At 38.7% G+C, this 20,821-nt stretch overlaps 2 protein-coding genes across 4 annotated transcripts in view; one reads left to right on the top strand and one right to left on the bottom strand.

Annotated features, from left to right (window-relative positions):
- LOC102193122 (intercellular adhesion molecule 4) overlaps window positions 1-2,907 on the top strand; it is an 8,627-nt gene extending 5,720 nt beyond the window's left edge. Inside the window, exons 4-7 of the mRNA XM_005744588.2 lie at window positions 90-228; window positions 303-620; window positions 1,455-1,682; window positions 1,875-2,907. Coding sequence (XP_005744645.1) covers window positions 90-228; window positions 303-620; window positions 1,455-1,682; window positions 1,875-1,945 — 756 coding nt within the window. The 3' untranslated portion in view covers window positions 1,946-2,907. The remainder of the gene's footprint in view (window positions 1-89; window positions 229-302; window positions 621-1,454; window positions 1,683-1,874) is intronic.
- Window positions 1,930-9,609, bottom strand: LOC102193409 (ubinuclein-1-like). Of its 3 annotated transcripts, XM_005744589.1 has the most exons (15): window positions 9,389-9,609; window positions 9,052-9,196; window positions 8,486-8,590; window positions 8,018-8,116; window positions 7,622-7,762; window positions 7,388-7,479; window positions 6,716-7,301; window positions 6,543-6,613; window positions 5,486-5,615; window positions 5,269-5,393; window positions 4,787-4,867; window positions 4,534-4,677; window positions 4,391-4,438; window positions 3,701-4,284; window positions 2,981-3,115 (listed from the first exon to the last, which is right to left on the bottom strand). In XM_005744589.1, exons 1-14 carry the CDS (start codon window positions 9,463-9,465, stop codon window positions 3,723-3,725), a joined length of 2,406 nt encoding a protein of 801 aa, XP_005744646.1. In that variant the 5' UTR covers window positions 9,466-9,609; the 3' UTR covers window positions 2,981-3,115; window positions 3,701-3,722. The 3 variants fall into 3 exon arrangements, with proteins under 3 accessions (XP_013769166.1, XP_005744646.1, XP_013769165.1); XM_013913712.1 differs by lacking the exons at window positions 2,981-3,115; window positions 9,389-9,609 and adding an exon at window positions 1,930-1,993 and having other exon boundaries at window positions 9,052-9,378; XM_013913711.1 differs by lacking the exon at window positions 9,389-9,609 and having other exon boundaries at window positions 9,052-9,378.
- Between the last annotated feature and the right edge of the window lie 11,212 nt (window positions 9,610-20,821).

The raw sequence follows: 20,821 nt of genomic DNA, 5'->3' as shown, positions 1-20,821 counted from the left end.
TTGTGTTTATGGTTCATTGCCTTCACTTGAGGAAAAAAGAAAAGAAAAATCTGAATAGCTTTGCGATTTGTTACCCTTTGCCACTCCAGAACCGTCCTAACTTTACATCACAAGGTTTTCTGATCTGGAGTGTTGAGAAGATGACTGACTGGACCATCAAGCCTGTGTGTTTTGCATTATCTGAACAGGGAGGACAGTGTTACAGTAAACTCACCCTAATAGTCTACAGTAAGTCAACAGCATTATCCTTCTGACATGCATGAAGCACTTTACATGGCTGATATGCCAACCTCTCTCCACAGAGCCTCCAGACAGAGTATCCATCACATTTCTAAATCACAGTGAGTCACCGTTTGAGGGTGATCGGTATACTCTACAGTGCCACGTTACAGAGGTTGCGCCTGCTGAAAACGTCCTCGTGACCTTCTACAGAGGGGAGGAAATGCTGGCTCAGATGCACTCGAATACATCCAGTGAGAAGAAACCAGTGACTCAGAGCTTCACTCTGAACATCGTATCCAGTAAAGAAGACACTGAAGCTCAGTACTGGTGTGAAGCCAAACTTGAGCTGGGACCTGAAGGACCACAGCACCTTCCAGTGATGGCGTCACAAAGACTCTGTAAGTGAAACCAGTGATCTGCGCTACAAATTTTTGGAATTTATGTGGATTCTGTTTTTTAATTTCCCCTTTAGTTCTTTTTCCCCTCTCCACATCTTTAGGATCCCTCTTTGCTTTTTCTGTAAGGCCAAAAGGGTAGATGCAAGCTATTTGCTTCAAACACTGCAGCATCCATTTAAAACACGTACATTTTGAGCTCCAGTTCTGCCACCTGGAGCTTTCCCAGCATCACTGAACAACTACTTACCCAGGCTACATTTAATGTGCATATGGTTATCAAAGCTTAAAACAGCATAACAGCTCTGTAAGTATAACCTGATCTGCTCAGTGCGCAGGATGCAATATTATGGTAAAGCCACAACAGCATTTCCAAAATTGCTTTTTTACATGGGAGTGACAACCGTGCAGAAAACACAGCAAAGAACATAACACAGTTCAGGTGTGGATAATCCTAATATTTATTTACTTATTGACTGTGGAAAATGACCACCAGAGCTTCTGCCATAGTCACAATATATGCACTGTTAATAACATATGACTGAAGACTTTCTGCTCTATGAACCAGTTTATCACTCAAGAAGCATTTTAATGAGGCAATATAAAGCTGTTGTGTAATGTTTCCTCCTGCAATTTCAAGAATCACATATATAAACTACTTCAAATGAAACTGCACTCTTTGTTCTCCAGTCATATACCGTCAGCTGTAAAGTGTTACATAGAACTGCTTAAACCATATTTTTCTTCTTACTAGAAAAGTGAACAAACAGAGCTTCTTTCGTTAGATAAAATGTATTAGGTGTCTTTTCTTCCACTGATTGTTTTTCCTTGTTTCAGTTGCACCACAGCTTAGCTGTCCTGTAAAACTTAAGGTGACAGAGGGCGAGAGATTCCCATGTGAGGTGACAGGAAACCCTCAGCCATCAGTGACCTGGTTCAGAAATGGGCAGATAGTTGCCCCACCCTCTCATTTAAATAAAAAGGATGCTGGAAATTACACAATCCAAGCTAAAGGATTATTTTCAAAAAACTTCACAGTGGAAGTGAAAATCCTTCCTGCCAGAGGTAGGGTTGTCTGCATTACTACTGAACACAATTAATGCTCCCTGTTAACATTTCTACTTTCATTGTTCCAAATCATCCTTCCTGGAGTTTGAGAAAGCTTTTGTTCTGATATATGATCATGTAAATGAGAAGAATCCTAAACTGAAGGTTTGGAGTAATCTTGTGCTGAAAACTGTTTCTTCTGCTTTCCAGGAACTGCAAACAGCTGTTGTGGACATTTCTTGCTGCTTGTTCTTCTTAGCCAGATGATAACTCACGTGTAAAACCTTAAAAGTTCCTCTTTCCACATTACTTGGATAAAAGTGCTCCTGCTGTAGAAAATGCAGAGAAATGTTCATTGCTGTGTCATTCCTTGTGTCCTCAAGGCTCAGCTTTGAATTTGAATGTCTTTATGTGCATTTCAAAGACAGTGGAGTCTCACTAAAAGCAGATGATGCTCTCTAGTTGTTCTTTTTAATCGTTTTGTTGCTGAACTTCTGTCCAGGTACATGTTCTTATGTAACTACCGTAAGCTGCCTTTGTTATCTGCCCAAAAGGCAAAGTTCACATCGTCCAGACTGAAAGCTTCTCTAGAAAGAAATTCACATTTTAGTCCTTAATCACTCAGTGTTCATGGGTATGTGAAAGCAGTATGATTTAGTTAAAAACAATTTACTTTTAAAGAGCTGAAACTGGAAATAAGGCGAGACAGTCCAGCAAAGGCATCCAGAAAGATATCTGGTTGTCTTATTTTCTTTTGAACATCACAATGGTGTTTCATTACTATTTGATATCTGAAGAAATGCTGAGTTACGCCCCCATCCTGCCATGTAAAGAATCCAAGAGTTTTTGGAAGGATTTTCTTTGGATTTGGAACTGGATCAATGTGTTGATGTGGGTGAGGGTAAAAAATTTAAATAAATCATTGGGCATAATGTATGTGTCAACCCACTGTCCAAGTGTCCTGCTCCACCCCCTTTTGGAAACTGTCTGTGTTAGCTGTCAAAGCAAAAGCTGCACCCAAATGGTACAAGAGGCTAACAGCCTGCTCTTTAGTTGGGTAACTTTAGACTTCCTCATCGTCCTTTAGGCTCGTTGAGACATTTTATTTTTACATCCTTATTCACAGCTCCTGCATTACTCCTTGCAATACTTTCATTGCACAATAAATTTCAGCTTAAATAAGCTGACTAGGCAGTTGAACTTTGTTGTTTTGAGTCATTTGTTACTAGCCTCAGTCAAGTTGGTAACATGAATCATTACTAAAACCTTCAGTTGCTGTACAAAATGTTAAGAAAATAAAGCACCAAATAAACAGCTATGACATGCTCTCTTTATTATGTATTAAGTGAAAGTGTGTAGTTTAAGACATTAACTTTGTTGATTTTAGTATAAGAACTACTCCATTAGAACCTCATCATGTGCCCAGTTCATCTTCAACGATTCTGCTCCATCTAAAAAGAAAAACATTTTATCTACTTGACAAAATGTTGATTATAAAGCTTTTATTTTGACATTGAAACTTATTGGAATACATAAAGCATCTTGTAGCAATTGATGTGTTGCGTTTGATAAAAACGTAAACTACTAAACCATGATGTCACACACTGGTTTGGTCCCACAATGAAGTTTTTGCTGCCATTGTCGTTTAGAAACCATTAGCTAACACACATCCTGGATAATCCTCTCACTCTTAGAAGACAGAATGCAGGTTTCAGGATTTTGGAGCCAATTTTGAACCTTGGAGCTACAGCCATCTTTTATTTTGTCTAAATATGAGATTTGAATTTTTGAATTTTAAATTAATTTTGTTTCAAGTACAAACATGTCCCTTCGGTTGTTGATTTTTGTCATTTTGAGCATTTCTGATCATTTTAGTTCAGTTCTATAAAACTGCTATCCAATTAATTCCCTATATCATTGGAGTGTCCCCTTTTCATCCCCTTTTATTAAGACAGAAAGAAAACTGAACATGAGGAGCACTACTCTAAATTCAGAGTTGTTGTAATGTTAGAGTAAAAAGAAAATATACAACTTACTGCATGTCTTTGTTGAAGGTTGTCATTTTGTAGCACCATCACCTTCAGAGACTCTGTGCACCTGAACAGCATCTGCATGTTTGGTGCCTCCAACCTGAAGCATCTGAGGCAAAATGTCACCACATATACTCTGTGCTGGGAAACCAACTGGGCTGGACTGAGGAGGAGGAGGAGGGAGTAGGGGAGAACTCTGTGTCTCCGAGAAGCTCCAGTGATGAACAAAACACTTGGTTTTTGCAACTTCTGCTAGGAGCTCCTGGAGCCCTGGGAGCTGTTGCTCCTGAGCCAGGGCTTGTTCAGCAAGGAGATCCAGGAGGGAATGAGTGGGAGTGGGTGTCTCATCAACTTGAGATTTCTCCGACTCTGCATTTGAGGTGGCTCTGACATTCATTTCCACTTTTTTGACCTCGCCCTTCTTCGTGGCAGCACCCTCGTGAACAACAGAACAGAGTATATCGGAGCCTTCGGTGAAGGCAGAAGCTGCTCCTGTGGACATTTCTGTCAGCGGTAAATTTCCCCGATCGTCATTACAGTCATCTGAGAATGAACATGACTGCTTCTTCTCACACTTGGCCTTCTTCGTTCTAAACATGTGAAACAATGCTTGCATTTTTGGTAAATAACTTTAAACATTTTATGTAGAAATTCATACAAGTAACAGCATTTAATTCCACCCATCGCTGCACTCACAGTAATGACGAGAGATGTAACAATTTCCTGCTCTCCTTCATCAGAACCCTGAGAGAGAAAAAAGACATTTAAGTCGTAACATGTGTATAGTTAAAAGTATGAAAATAAAGTTTCAGGACTGAAACTGCACCATTATAGTTTACCTTGATTGCATCCACCCTTTTGGCCAAAGCGGTTTGACCTCATTGTCAAGAAAGATCTTGAGATGCTCTTCAACCTCCTGTTCCCCCTTCCTTTCCTTTTTATAATTGTCTGCTTTTGCTTTCAGCACTTGGCCCAAACACTCTCTAAATGACAGAACAGGTCAAAGTGTCCGTTTTCATGGACTAAAGCACAGTTTTAAAAGATCTTACTGAAATAAAACATGTTAACACGTGATTGATCTTTACAGCTTACCTGATCTCCTCATTCCACTTGAACACTTTCTTAGGACCTGCTTTTCTCCCAGTTTTCTCCTCATCATTGTCCTCTGTTGCTCTTTAGATAAACAGAAAATGCCATTATCACAGAGGGCTAGGGATGGTTCCCAGTAGTCCAATTCTCTTTGCAAGTACCTGCACAGCCAACATGCTAATGCTAAGCTAGCCTAGAAGCCAGAGTGCTGTTCAAGCTGAGTAAATGCTGATCCCAGCCTAGCAGTTGCATGTACATGCTGTAGAGTAATGCTCATGTCGCATCTGCCTTTTTGAAATTGTACAATTTGGTTGTGTCAGCCATAAGAAAAGATTGTAATATTTAAATACAGCCACAACTGTGGCAAAGAATGGGAGATGAGACAACGTGGTAAGTAGGAAAGGAGATTTTATTTTGTTAAATAAAATTATAGACACTAGTAGCTGATAGTCTCACCTCCATTTTCCAAGAATAAATGAACTTACTTTGAAGTCTTGACTTGTTCATATGCCTGACATTCTTCATTGAAACATGAAATCTGCTCAGGCATAGATCTTCCAATGGCATCTTTAAGTTTCTGCATGGGATTTTCCACCCCAGGGGGTTCCCCCTTATCAAGAGCACATAAGAAGCAGGTCACACAAGTATAAATAATTTACAACTCTGTAATAGAAATGCAGCTGAACACATGAGCACACTCACCACTTGTGCGATTAGCAGTTTCTTTACACGTTTGAGAAGCGTATCTCTGCTACAGGGCAGGAAAGACGACAGGTGTGTGTACACCTTGGAGCGCAGTGACCCACTCTGCTCCCGACACTGTAACTCAATGCTGTGCCAAAACACCAAGAGCAGAAACATGCATTTAAACACCACACTCAATATCTCAGGTGGAACAGGTACACATTTAGTTAAAGGGTTAGTGAGTTATATACTGCTTTGTATACCTTTGAGCATGCAGCCATAAAAGCGGCTTTGTGACGCTGCACCTACATAGCTACTATCTTTTTATGCCATGCTAATCTGTGTGTAAACCGGTTAAAATTTGCGAAGGAGATTATTTGAAATCTTAGGCATGAGTATAGGTACAGTGGGACAAAAAAGTATTTAGTCAGCCACCGATTGTGATTCACCCTGATTTACGAATAAATTCTTTACAAATCCTACCATGTGGATTCATGGATTTTTTTTCCACATTCTGTCTCTCACAGTTGAAGTGTACCTCTGGTGCAAATTACTGACCTCTGTCATCATTTTAAGTGGGGGAACTTGCACAATCGGTGGCTGACTAAATACTTTTTTGCCCCACTGTATAACAAGATTTTTGATCAGATAATCACGTGTGTAGCAAATTTAAGGTCAAGATCAAGGTTTGCAGGTCAATACCTGAACTTGAAGCAGGCACTGTCCAACTTTTTCTTACACGAGCATTCAAGTTCCACAAAACGTGATCACCTAATATAAATAAATACCACTTCCTAGTAGTTTCTGAAAGAATGAGTCATTGAGGTATATCTATCACTATATCTACATACATACACACGCACCATTTCCATGACAAGATTTTTATTCCTCAGTTCTTTTTGTTTTTAATTTTTTGCTCTTAAATTCAGCATCATTCTTTAAAATAATAATAGCAGCAGTTTGTATGCTGTGCATGTCTGTGCTGAAGGACTTTCGCTTAAACTTGCAAAGAGAAATGTGTTCTGTTCACTGTTAATGGTTTTACATTTGAATATGTTCACTTGGGAGAACTCACTCTAGCAGGATTGAGTTGATATCTGGACTGAAGAACTTGAGTTTTGACTCTCCCTCTGATATCTTGGCCGCCTAAAAATCAGTGTAAACATTGCTCATTAAACTGCAATCAGTTTGTCATCCTATACAGTGTGCACAGGCATTTCCTTTCAGCAGAAATACATAACATCTCACCACTGTGAGGTTTCTAATGCTGTCTTTCAGTGCTGGAGGAAGTCCCTCTGGCAGCGGGGCGCTCTGTGATGTAGAACTGGAATCTGACACAAGCTGGGTTTGCTCTGGTTCACATTTCTCCAGAAAATTATTCTTTGAAGTTGAAGTTCGGGTTTTGGGATCAGAAAAGGTGTCGAGCTGCACGGAATCATCCGTTTTGCTTTGGATCAGCTGCATCTCTAATGCTGGTTGAGGAAGTGATTTAGGCGATGAGATCTCTTCACTGACTTCTAACAGAGAGTCCAGATCAATATCAAAATCTACTGTGCTGGCTGCTTGAATCAGAGCTTGGTCATTGGTTGAACCAATTAAACTGAGAAGAGGGTCAGTTAGCCCCATGCCTCCACCCCCACCTGCATCTGCAGGAAACAGAGGGGTTGCTGTTGCACCCAGATTTGCAGCTGCCTTGTCCCTCGCTTTCTTCTGTCTCTCTCTCTCCTTTTCTTTTTGAAACTTTTTCAGCATGCTGGTGACGCTCAGAGTCCTAACAGCCTTTTTCTTCTTTTTGATCTCCATCTCATCAGTCTGCCCAATTTCAGACATAGAGCTACAAAACAAGAAAATTACAAGGGAATAATTTAGTGTTGTTAAGTCAGCTTTACAGCATCAGTATCTAACTTTGGTCAGCCTCACCTTAACTTATGATCCATGTTGCTTTTTATCTCTCCATCTGCTCTGCACAGCTTCTTCCCTGGCTTCTCCTGATCATTATTCAGTTTACGTTTCTGGGAAATTGTTCAAAGGCATGTTAAACAACTCAAAAACGTTATAAAGAACCAAAATGTTGGTGCAAAATTTCCTTTTAAATCTATTTAGCAGATTTGCCAAAATATTCAGCGCAGCCAGTCATGTACTCTTACTGCTTACTTTTGTCATCTCAATCGTTTCCTCTTCGGCTGTGAGGTCATCGTCTTCGGTGTCAGAGGCCTCGCGGAACTGCAGCACGCCCGAATTCACATAGAACCCACCAAATTTGGTGGTGATGGAGCATGGCACGAACTCGTCATACTAAAAGCAGTATGTAATACAATTACAGAAACTACTGAGGGACTGTATAACCACAAGCAGTACACATGATGGTTGTTGAGAGCTTTCACGTGCAGCAGCGAGCTAAAGGTTAAGCAGAAAGAACATTTACTCAGTGGTGAGTGAGGTCATTGTCATAATCTATAAATCAAACCGTCTTTCTGTGCAGCACAGCAGGCAAGGACGAGTTTATACCAGCTGTGAGAAATTTCAAAAGGTGTTCTAACACCGACTCACAGCCTCAGAGTTGTCAATGAAAGAATCCTCGTCATCATAACCAAATCCGATGTCGATCAAGTCCTGGATGCGGTCCTTTTTTTTCTTAGGTTTGGCACCCTGTATTGAGAGGAAGCATAACATTACTGCACCATTTACAAATATTTATCATAGTGATCGCCACCTTCTGTTCACACATCAGTTTAATCTTATAGGTTAATAAGGTAATTGTTTTTTAAATAACAAAGGGAGTAACAGGCTGCTTTCAGAGGCACAACCTGTGTTACCAAAAGTGAACATAATTTATTAAGCCTTAATATATGAACGTTCTCTTTATCACATTGTATTGGATTCTCAGGTTATCGTGTCCAGGCTGACCTCTGGGCCACCCAGCCGTAGACAAGCACCCATCAACCCTCACAAAAAACACCAACCCCCCCCCCCAAACAAAATCTGTTTACATGTTTACAAGAGTAAAAGGCTACTCACATATTTTTCTTCCAACTTCCTTGCAATGGCAGCGACTTCATCGTTCTCCCTCTTTTCTTCCTCCTCTAGTCTGCTCAGTGGTCCTTCAACTTTTGACTGACTTATCTGAAACCCATCAAATGCCATGCTAGCCATTGTTTTACAGGAAACTGAACACATGTCTGGCTCCAATGCAACCAGCATGTTTATTAGTTTTTCATGAGATTAACAAATCAAGTCATTCAGAATAGCAATTTACTCCCACTGTGAGTGTTAAAGCAGATCTTTGTCCCACTTTGACTATTATCTAACTTTTAAACCCAGCTCTGGCTTTAAAAAGTTAGTTTTTTAACCCACTTTTGAAACTAAGCAAAGGCTGCTGCTGAATTAGCAATGCAGTTCAAACTGAATTAAAACTGAACTGCTTTTTATGTGTGTAATATCTTAAATGGTTTACAATTTCATGTGGTTAGCCAAAAGCCTAAAAAATATTTAGCCTACTTAACCCAGACTAACTACAGTCACGGGTCTGTTTGTATCTTAACTGGTTACAGGTTAGGAGGGTGGAGGTCGTGACTTAATCCCACCTTGTCATCAACAAGCTGCCTGTAGCTGAACTCCGGGAAGCTCCGCTCGTCGGGCTCAAATAATGTGAAGACGAGCCGGACTGTTTCAGTGTCAGCGGGTCGATCTGAGCGGGATTCTTCCATCTGCGGAACCCCTGACGGACACCTGTGGGTCGAAGGCGAGTTAGAAGAGGGCGCATCATTGCTGAGAGTAAACAGCTGAACTCTCCGGGGTTCAGCCATCCCAGCGACAGCACACCGGAGTCAGTGGTTTGGTTTGAACTGAGGAGACGGGCAAAGAGAGTTTAATTAAACTCAAACTGCGGCAGGTGTGCGCGCACGTGCCCAACTGTGTTACCTTGGCAAGCAATCCCGTTTGTTTAAAGCGAGGTTTATTTCTTTAAAGATGGTCCGTCTTCTTCGTTTCTCACGCATAAAACTCTCTCAGAACCAGGTGGAAGAAGAAAGTGTTGAAAGAGAAACAGGATTCTGGAAAAACGTCTGTAAAGCTTTGGGAGTGCCAAGTACTGGCTCTGTATTATCCTAAGTATCCATCCATTTTCTTCCGCTTATCTATCAGTGCCGCCTCCAGATTTTTTTCATAGGGGTGGCCAATATAGGCACCACTAAAAATATTGGGGATTGCGCACAAAAAACAGAATTTCCAGTTTTATTATGCTGTTGTCAAATATAGGTTGCTTGAAAAATATTGCAAAAAAGAGAGACGTTGCTATTAAAGTTGATATCACTGAAAATAGGTACATATGAAAAGCAAATAAGATTTTGAAATCCATAATAATGTGTTCTAAACAGGAATAAATAATTATAAGTTAATGTTAATGTTTCAACTCATTGTAGGCTGTCTTTCTTTCTCTTGTGCTCACGTTTATTCAAATTATTACCAACATAAGACAGTTTTACCAGGATGGGCCATTAGGGAGGGCAGCAAATTTTCTGAGGGGGTGACCATTCTAATAAAAAATGTAGGTAATTTATTCATGCTGTTCCACAATAGTTTTTAGTTATTTGGTTTGTGCATGGCAACAAGCACATGTCTCAAAGCAGATTTATGTAACAGTTAATATAAATAACGTGAAAAATACTTTTACAAAGAATAAAAAAATTATTTTTTTCAGTAGTTCTATTTGCAGAAGAGGAAGATTGTCTGAGTATGGCCCCTGCTGCTTCTTATCTGCTTTCTCAACACCTGGAAATCTCTGCCCTTGTGTTTACACTTTACAAAAAGCCCAAAGATTCTTGAACACAGAAGAAATCTTTGACATTATTTTCGGCACCGGATGGAAGGTTTGGCTTTTGTGATCCACACTCCAGGCAACCAGATGGACTACCCTGGGCCCAGATGGTACTGGTACAGCTGTTGGGTTTCTTTTCACACATTTGGATGATCTTATAACAAAACTTAACAAAATGTTCACTAAAGTTAGGCACCAGTCGAGATGCTCATTTTGAACTGACGCCTGTGCTTTTTCAGCATTTAGATGAGCTTAAGCAAAGCACTCTGCCACATGTAAATTCTCCTGCCTAAGCAGTCAGTGCCCAGGGTTGTATTTCTCCTGTCAAAAGGGACACATCTCAGGTTTAAGTGCAGATAAACTTCAGCATGACAGTCTGCTAGAGGTAGCTTCTCATAACTAAATAACCAAAAAACAGAAACAAAGATTTCTAAGGAAAAACTTAAGAACTTTGACATTGGAAACAAAATTGAGAATTATCATATGCTAAGAAAAAATCACAACAGAGAAAGAGATACGGCAGTGAGATTTGCGAGAGTTTAAAATTCATATCAACAAGCTCATTATCATCAAGACAGAAGTTTCCAACAAAAACAAACGTCATACATCACAAACCAATACCAACAGGACATCGCTTTAAGCAAAAGCAGAGGTTAGTTTGAAGAGTCTTAAAAGGCTTATATCACCACTCGTTATGCAAGGGATGCAGCATTTACATTTAAACAACGGCTAAGAATAAGACAAACAATGTGTAACAAATGCAAACGACTGAGTAACACCATGCAGACTGCAATAGACATTAGAGGAAGATGCAAAATAGACACCAAAATGACAGTTTCGATCACAAATAAAAAGTGGGCTTACCAGCCCTAACCCTTAGGACAAACTTTTGCCTTATGAGAAAGTTTATTAGTTTGCCATAATGAATGCCACCATTCAGAACAGTGCATGCTTCCAAATAACAGAAAGAGAGGGTGGATCTGTCACACTTGCCAAAGACAGCTTAAAATGGTAATACGTCTCCCCTAGCAATAGCTAATAATTTACAGCTTACAGATATTCCAAATGAACTGTGCGACCTGAACATATTAGAGAGGCATCTCATTGCCAAGTGCATAGCATTTGCCAAAGTAATCCCTCTTCCAAAAGGCCAACAAAAGAGCTGTTCATGGCAATGTTGTCTGTGTGCTCGCTGAGGTACAAGAAGTAGTGAAGTTACCAAGACTGTAGCATAATCGCTCATAACTTGAGATCCATTTCTCAAAGGGCATCAGCTGTTTCAGGCTGTGACATAGAATAAGCTCCTCATAAGCTTGTGAGGACTTTGCTTAAACACCATCCAAAGTATGAGGACGTAACAATCAGAGATACACCTGACTTATGCGACCCAACGTTAGACAGTGATGAAGGTTCAGACTCTGATGGATAGAGATGATTACTTTGAGGAAAATTTAAGGGGAATTGACAGGTTTGAGACTGAGGCACTTTGTGATGCTGAAAGTGATCCTGAAATTGCTGAAAGAGTTAGGAGTAAATCAGGTGATTTACGGGAACCAGAGCCTCAATCAAATAATTGAGGCTCTGCCAACTATAAAAATCTTCCCTTGTGCCCGATTGTTTAACAGGAAACAGAGTCCTTTCTTCAGTTCAGCAACCCTTCATTAGAAGTGGCTGGGTCAATAAAGTAAGAGGCAAAGATGTGAATTACACACATTTCTGGACCTCAAACCTGTTAAAGAACACTGGTTTCCTCCGTCTTCAGTAGTGAAATGCTTGCACTGTACGACCATTACACATTTATTTGATTTACTGCGAACTGCCTCAATTGATCATATGCACGTTTTCTGCATTAGACTTTTTAGACCTCTCTAAAAAAGTTAGACCTCTCCAGCAGCTGAGAATCTGCACCCAGTGACCGAGAGAGGACAGACAGCAGAGACGCTGAGACCAGATGATCCTTTTGAGCTGCCCTCCGTCTCCAGGTACCTTAAAAAGAATAAAATGAGCAGTGTGCCACTCTGTGAAACATTTATTATATGCTCAAGTTTTCATATTTCTGTCTTTTAACTCCACTGCCATTACATCACCAAATGAGTATGTTTGATTAAGGTTTGATCAGCATGTTAATGAATGTAACATGACATTTCTCACCATTTGATGTCAAATATATATTTGCATTATCCATGTTTTGCATACCAATTCTCTATCTACTATTGACTTCTGAGAAACACAAATTTCTGATTCTGCTAATCAAAGCTATGCAGAGTCGTGTCGACTGAAGTGGAGCACATAGTGATTCTGCATGGACTCAGGATTAGCTGAGATGAACCTAGGCACTGCGTAAGTGCATAAAAAGCCTTAACTATGACTATGGCTTATGCACACATTTATCTCACCACTCAGTGACTGTTAAATTCAGTGAAAATGTCATGGTGTTGAATGTTAACTTCCTCTTGTTTTGTGCACTGCTGTTTAACAGGAAGTGAAGCCCTTTCTATAGCTTGCACACACATCATTGCATATTATATATTTCAGATCAATACTCAGTAAGTGCATTTTTTCCCTTCCCGTCTTCAAATGTCTCAAATCTTTTATTCCATGTACATTATGTAAATGTATTTACTTTCTTTTGGATTTTTGTGCATCTGTGAATATTGTACTTTTCAGTCTTATTGAGTTAAATCTATGTTCTGGCATATGCAAGTTTTTCATGTAGGCATGTGCTGATGTCATAGTAGAGACTATTCACGGCCACGTTAAGGAGAAGACGACGTTCATATGTGGATGAGGAGGAATAAGCTGAAAGAAATGGAGAGGGCATCCAAGGAACTATTGTGTGATCCATTTGCAGTCATCTGGAGAAAATCTAAAGAAAAAGTTCAAAAAGTCAACTGAAGGTGATCTTTGTTTTTGACTTAAGAAATTAATAATTATGGTAATTCACTTTTCAATAATGACACAATTGATGTAAGACAAAACTTCATCAGAATTGGTAAAAAACAAACAAACAAACAAACAAATAAATAAATTTATAGGTCGATTGTTTTTTTTCACATGTATCATTTTTATAGAGCACAAAAGAAATGGTTGGATCTGAAATACCAGCCACCTCCAGCAAAAAATCAAGAAGGAGAAGAAAAAGAGGAACACTGCTGATACATTACAGGTAACATGTTTAATGTAATAAGGGTAATTAGGAAAAGTGGAGACAGCTGTGGAGAACAAGAAGCAGCTCAACTGAATTAGAAAAGAAACAGGAAACAAAACTAAAAGCAAAGCATACGTCAAACTAACTTTCAAAGTTAAATGGAAAATGTTTGAATTAAACAGGAAAACACAAATGAACTAAATAAAGCAGAAATGAAGACCGAGGGAGGAATTAAACGAAAGCAACTCAGAACTAACAAAACTGAACACACTAAGAACGAACACAGCAGTTAATCATGTTTCTTTATTTGGAAATCCACAGAAATCTATTGTTTCCAGCACTGCAGAAAAAAGAACGAACTTGTTGCTGTGGTTCTGTCTCAGATCAAAGTAACTTTCTTTTTCAGTACAGTGAGCTGAAATTATTAGAACCTCATCGTTGGTTAACAAAGTAAGTTATGTGTCTAAAACAGAATCCAAATAACTGTAACTTCAATTATTGTGTTAAAATAATCCTTTGAACACACAAATATTATAAGCATGCCTGGCTGCTAACATGTTCTTCTCCCCGAAACCAAAGACTTAACATTAGGAAATGTTAAGCATTACCAACATTAAGCATTAGGGAGTTAAAATCTTACAGGGCATTTGTACATTCAGTGGGGAAAAAACTAAGCTGTAAGATATCACACTGTACTTTAAATTGAACAGGGATTTAATTGTTTGTAAAATGCTAAATAATGACCTGTTTTACATCCTTTGTCTGTCCCTCCTTCTAAAATATGTCTCAACGAAATAGAAAGTGCCTTGTAATACACTGAACCCCAATAAGAGATCCAACAAGTTGGATGTGGGCGTCTGTGAGTACTGTTGTATATACTGAACCACTACATCGCTGCTTCCTGTCTGGGGCAAGAGAGATACTGAGGATTAATATAGAACAGCTGTCCAGGAGCTCTGCGATGTCCTGGTCAGGACTTTAATTTTCTTTTTTAACAGTGTATATTTTGTCAAAGCAATAAAAAGTCTGAGATCAAAGAATCACCAGAGCAGGTAGCTCTATATTTTTGACTTCTTTCACCTAAGCCTACTTGCAAAGGTGAAGCCATTTCTCTGTTTCAGAGACTTTGAAAAAGCAATCGATGCCTTTAATTCATCTCGCCTTGACTTCTGCAACAGCCTCTACGGTGTTACTTCGTCATTAATTGGCCGACTACAGCTGGTTCAAAACCCCGCGGCAAGGTTCCTGACTGGCACACACAAACGAGAGCACATATCCTCTATACTTGCCTCGCTACACTGGCTGCCAGTTAGTTTTCAAATTTATTTTAAGATCTTGACACTTGTTTTTAAAACATTGCATCTGATCTTCTAAATTGGTATACTGCGGTGAGATCTTTGAGGTCTGCGGACCAAATGCTTCTAGTTGTCCCTAGGTCTAGCTTAAAACAGAGATCAGGTTTTTGCTGTGACTGCAAAGGGAATTAGGCTCCCTTTCCCGTCTCCGGCTGTAATCAGCCGAGCAACCTGTTGCTTGGCCCGTAAACGTGTTAACCACGACACTACGGAGCCACAGAACACAATGAGAACGCAATTGTCTTTATTTTCTCAGGAATTCTTCTGCAATTAGGGATGAAACTCTGCAAACTTGTGGAGCAGTTACACACATAGGAGGAATGTGTTTTCTTTATATCAAATATCATGGATGGCTTTTAATTTATTTTTGATATTAAGTCATCACGTTCAGTTAATCTTGTTGAATTTAAGCGTAACTGTCTTTTATTTTCTTGGGAATTTTGTAGTAACTTATGATGAAATTGTGCACACGTATAGAGTGAGTGAGCCAAAAGACATCTGCATCTCAACGATCAAGCATGACTTATTTACATTTTTTTAATAACTGAAAATGGATACAGGAATGCCATGAAGAAATAACAGATGTTACAAACACAAAAGGAAGAATCAAGGATATAACTACACAAAGGCTGATTAGAACAGCCCGGATGAATTAGCACAGTTGTAGACAAACACCACAATGAGAGCGGGGAGGAAGTAAAGCTAAACAAGCAGAGACAAAATTGTATCAAAATAAAACAGCTAGTGTAGCACAGTAACTGACATCAACCTACACATAGGGGAACTGACAAAAAAAATAAATACATTTAAGGAGGTCTAATGGCTAATATTCACATTGGCACTTTTTGACCCAATTCCAATTAATGTCTCTGCATTAGTAGGAATCACCAACGTTTCCTCAGTCTTTCAGAAAAGTCCTCCATTACACTCACAGTGGTGTTTTTCACCTATGTTCTTGCTTTTTCTGTGATGAGTTCAAATTCAAAAAAGGTTAAAAAAAAAGAAGACACACACCTTTGATGCTGCGAGGCAAAATATCAATTTTTCACACATAGAAATGCAGAAATTAAGAAAAAACAAGTTTTCACTCTGGCAGGAGTTCTTTCACAAGCTCTACTTCTAGTGATTCAACTTAACAAGTTGAAAAAACAGTGTGATGACAGAGCAGCTCAAAGAAAAAGCGACATTTACTAAAATATCAGGATATTATCAGCCTTGCTGTACCCTTTATTAGTTCAGTCTAATGTGTATTATGAGGATTCATGTGACCCAGTGCAGGAAGAAAGCGAACGTGAAGAAAAGAGAGCTCAGCTTTTACATGATATTTTATGGGATGTTTCTGACTGTAACTGATGAAAGAACTAACAAAAAACAAACTACCAGGAAATTCAGAATCTCCAGGAAACTGTGCCTTTCCTAAAATTGGCTTATTTATCAAAAAGTGAATTTTGGGTTATGTAGGACTTTAAAAAAAAAGCAAAGATATTATGATCACTTCAGGCAGATGTGGCAGATGTGGATGAGATGATAAGTTCAGTGTTAAAATGAGTAGTCATCTATTGTGATGCCTCTCTTTTTAAATGTTCTTTACGTTATCCAAAATTCCTTTTTAGCTTTTTGTAATGTTCTTCTGCAATTATTAAGTTACTGAGATTTGTTAGATGTTGTATTATTTGTTGTAATCTCTGTTTATTAATTTATTTTTCTTTAATCTGTAATTAAATTATGTATAAAACTAGTAAAATCCCCCAAAATTAGTCTTAAATCTTTTTTTGTCAAATTGTACTTAAAATTTACAAATTTTTAAATATCTTTGCCATTAGCACAATTGTTCCAGGACAGGGTCACAATAACTCCTCCCTTTGGTTCCAGCGGTTTTGGAATTCCAGTTCCAAAAAGAAGAGGAACTATTTATGAAGCAGGAATTGGTCTATACTAACGGGGTTGCACACAAGCCTAAAAATGATCAAAGTTTTCAATCCCTGTTTTGCACAATTGCAGTTAATTTTTTTGTGCACAATAAAAGTACAGTTGTTTAGCAGTAAATATCTTTTCTGGTATTTAAAAAAAATCTACTGAAACATACTTCCAGTCATGTGCTGTGGAGGTCAGTCAGCTGATCCACAGATCTTAACAATGAATATTTGATCCCCAGTGAAGTGACTGCCTTTGGTGTTTGGACTGAATAGTCTTTGATGAGAGAAGGAACCTGGAGCACTGCCAGCGTTACAGAGACAAAATAGCCACATGAGGAGCTGCACTGCAGCTTTTTCACTACACGAGGGCGCTGGAGATCTACAAGGCTGAGCATGGCTCACTGTTACAGCCAAAACTGAAACAGCCTATTTCAGGAGGCCCGGACTTATTCAACATTATGAACTTTGGTGAAATGAAATCAGCAGACTCTTCTTTTAAGCCTTTGTTTGTGCCAGGACAATCAATCAACATACGCTCAGTTTATAAAGATTACAAACATTAATATGTGTTTGCAGATTGTGATCACATGTTTAAGGTGAAGCCCTGACTGCAGTGTGTTTGTTAAAGTGTGGCTTTTGGACTATTAAAAAACAATAACAGAAAAACCCTGCTACATTTGTAGATTTGCGTGTAACTCCTGGAATCCTTCATGCAGCCTGCACACGGCCTGCAAGGAATTGACTCTGACAATTACAATAATGAGATAATTGCAATCTGTCACCATACATTCAGCGTTAGCGTATCACAAAATAACCAATGCAAGTGTGATATTCCTTCCACTCACCACACAAGTCTGATCTGCATAACACACACAGCACCCCACTTTGTAATTATAAATGAATTTCACGGTGTGAGGCTTTTAATGCAAATAATGTGGATCTTCTCACCAACAGGACAGTGTGTGCGTGTGTGTGTGTGCGTGTGTGTGTGTGTGTGTGTGTGTGTGTGTGTGTGTATCAGATTGTGGCCAAGCTTTGTTTGACTAGCTTTCCCTCTAAAACGAGTTAATGGGATGGAAGTTATTTGCTACCCTGAGCTGACGATCCGGGGTCGAACAGAAGGGTTGAATTAAAAAAAAAAAAACAGAAAAGAAAAAACGCATCAATAATTGTGCAGAAGACAATGAACACACCAAATCAGGACAAAGAAAGACAGATGGAGACGGCAGGGGTATAGCCTTGGTTTCCGTGTGTGTGTGTGTGTGTTTGTGTGTGTGTGGTTAGTGACAGGGACCCCATCAGTGCAGGATCAGAGTGGGGAAATTGGAGGACAATGTTGGAAGAAGGGGGGTGTGAGGGGTTTGTGGGATAATTTAAACCGATTGGGGAGGCGGTGTCCCAGAGGTGCATAATTTACTCATTCATTAACTAGACCAAACAAGAGCCAATATTAATTAACTCGTTCCTCGTGGCGAGGCGCCCCGAGAAGCGCGTGCTTTGTTGTCAAATGACCACATAGGAAGTGAAGGCTTTAAAATGAGACAGGCCGCAGGGTGAAGATGCTTTTAATTTGAAATGTGACAAATAATCAAGGGCATTTGTTCTTAAATGAACTTTGGTGAGTGTACTTATGTGCACACATTTTTTTTTAAATTTTAGACTCTGCACTTCCAACACCTTTTTCATTTTTTTAAATCTTGTATTATTATTATTATTATTTTTATTATTATTATTGGAGATAAAGATGTTTCACAAAAAAAGATATGTTTGGATCTATGAAGTGAATACAGCAAAGTAAATAAGCAACGCAATACAAGAAGATGCTTGCAAAGATGTTAATGTTTAATGTTCAATACTTTTTTACACTTTAGTAAATGACCTAAATAATTTTAACTCTTAAGTTCAATACTACTACTTCTACTACCATTGTTGATAATAAATACTATGCAACATCAATTGTCATCATTGGTGGAAAATAATTAATTAGCCTCGTTTTCTGGTTTGGTTTTTAGAATTGTAGTGTACAAAGTTAGATTTAGTTGGTTTCGGACCACAATAAAACTTCTGGTACTCTTAATATATATTTTTTTATTTACTCATTTTACAAGTAAATTCCCATGGAAACTGATTATATACAGTGAGTAAATGCAAATATATTTTATATTATTAACAAATAACATAAGAATAACAGTAGTTGTTTTTTTTTAAAATGATTTTTTAAAAATCCACTTATTTTATGCATCTTATCCACCGGAGGGCGCTCCTTCACTGAGCCACTCAGTGCTGTCAGGCCCTGCTAACTTTGATTAAGGTTTAAATTGGCTGAATTTAATGAACGCTGCCTAATTAGGCAGGATAACAGCTTTAATTGATAAGTAATTATTTGCCACAAATTGTTATTAATTCTCCAGCTCCGTCTCATAGTGTACTGACTCTAAACCCTACCCCCCCCACACACCCCGCCTGCTCCCCCTCCTCCCCTGCAGCATCTCTATTTATGTAACAAGCAGTGGTAAACAATTAAGCATATGTTAGGATGGGATGCTCCGGAGGGTATCATCAGGCTGTGCTTGGTGCACTGGCAGTTTATGTGAAATTATTTGCTCTCGCTGACTGATACCTCTGAGCATTAATTGCTTAAACTGTCCTGTGAATTTGGCTGAGTGCCATTGAAGGCTCAGTGTCATGTCTGACAGAAAAAAGGAAAATCAGTGACCCTGTAATCAAGAGACCTCAGCTTTAATTTTAGGAGGAGGTGATATATTACTTATGTATAAATAATATATTGATCTTATAGCTTCTGCAACTATCTACTAAAATGCCACTGAGTTTCATCGTGATATTTTTATTACAATGAATCAAGCAAATATTATACTAATAATACTATTATTGTCATGGAATTAATTTACATCAGGCAAAGACCACAAAGCTTACAAGAAACAATCAACAAATAATATTCTGCAAATAATACATATGTAAATGTGTATATGTATATGTATACATATAAACATGTATAGATGTGTATATACAGCATTGTTTTCATTCTTGTGTGAAAGCAATGCATTCATTATTGAGTCATAGTGTCTACTTCGATTTTGAGTTGAGTTTTTATTAATTAATGACACAGTGTAACAGAGTCACATGTTGTTCATCTAGGACCTGGCAACAGCTAGATTTTATTTTTATTATGTCTCGGTACCTGAAACTGTAGACTTGATAGATACATAGATACTTTCTATTTACTATGACTGTATATGTATGTGATGTTCAGTTTGCTTCCTCTTTAGAACATATGCAGTAACTTCCTGTCTTCTACTGTACATGAAGCTGCAGGAACTTGTAGCATTGGTCTTCAGAGCATCCTACTTCTCAAGAGTCTGCAATCAAATCCAAGCCTTCTCAAAAACCATCCATGTTTAACAATAACCCGCTGAGCTTCACAAACACAAGTTTGAAGTTTATGTAAAGGCTCAAAATGTGCCTGTGCTGTGGTCACTGTAAGAAAAGCTGTATGCTGTCAGTGCTTGAATGTGGAACTGTGAATGCTAATTGAGGTAACTGGTCAACAAACATGAAGTAAGACATGGTGCTAATTTTGCAAGGTTGAACCAAAACATTTGCAGTAATAGCTAACCAATGAGCTGGGGTCACAGGATGTGGATGTGACCACACAGCATATACCACACCAGGAATCCCACATCTAATTTCCCAAAGTCACTACTGACTCTATCACACAGGTAATTTTGTCTGTTTTATAGACATGAGAAGTTGTAAGGCTTAACTGATGACAATAGACTGATGTGAAACCTACAGCTGTGCAAAGAAAGATGCTCAAAACAAAACAACATTAAAGTGGTATACATTGTATACATTTAGGGATTTAACATAAGGGTCATGTATTGACATAAAGCACATGTATTCAGATTTAAATAACCATCGCTCAGCAATATATTATCCATTTGCTGATTAGCATGGAGGAAACAATGAGGGTTGTCACAGAGTGGCACACATAAAAATAAATCATTGAGATCATGTAAATAAAGCACATACATCTTCAGTGTAATTGTGTTTCTGAACAGCTGTGGTTAAAGACTATCGTGCGCCTTCCATGCACTTTTC

The sequence above is a fragment of the Pundamilia nyererei genome, unplaced genomic scaffold (genome assembly GCF_000239375.1).
Source record: "Pundamilia nyererei isolate P.nyererei 1_Seehausen unplaced genomic scaffold, PunNye1.0 scaffold00145, whole genome shotgun sequence".
Classification (NCBI taxonomy): domain Eukaryota; kingdom Metazoa; phylum Chordata; class Actinopteri; order Cichliformes; family Cichlidae; genus Pundamilia; species Pundamilia nyererei.
The sequence above is the reverse complement of the archived record's forward strand: the minus strand, read 5'-3'. Positions and strand labels throughout refer to the sequence as shown.

Bases quoted from the DNA above. Each gene is read 5' to 3' on its own strand.
- LOC102193409 (XM_005744589.1), bottom strand. From the start codon at position 9,465: ATGCGTGAGAAACGAAGAAGACGGACCATCTTTAAAGAAATAAACCTC. The intron at 8,591-9,051 runs GTGGGATTAAGT...GATGGGTTTCAG, and splicing joins GGCAGCTTGTTGATGACAAG to ATAAGTCAGTCAAAAGTTGA. The intron at 5,616-6,542 runs GTGAGTTCTCCC...GTTTTGGCACAG, and splicing joins ATCAACTCAATCCTGCTAGA to CATTGAGTTACAGTGTCGGG.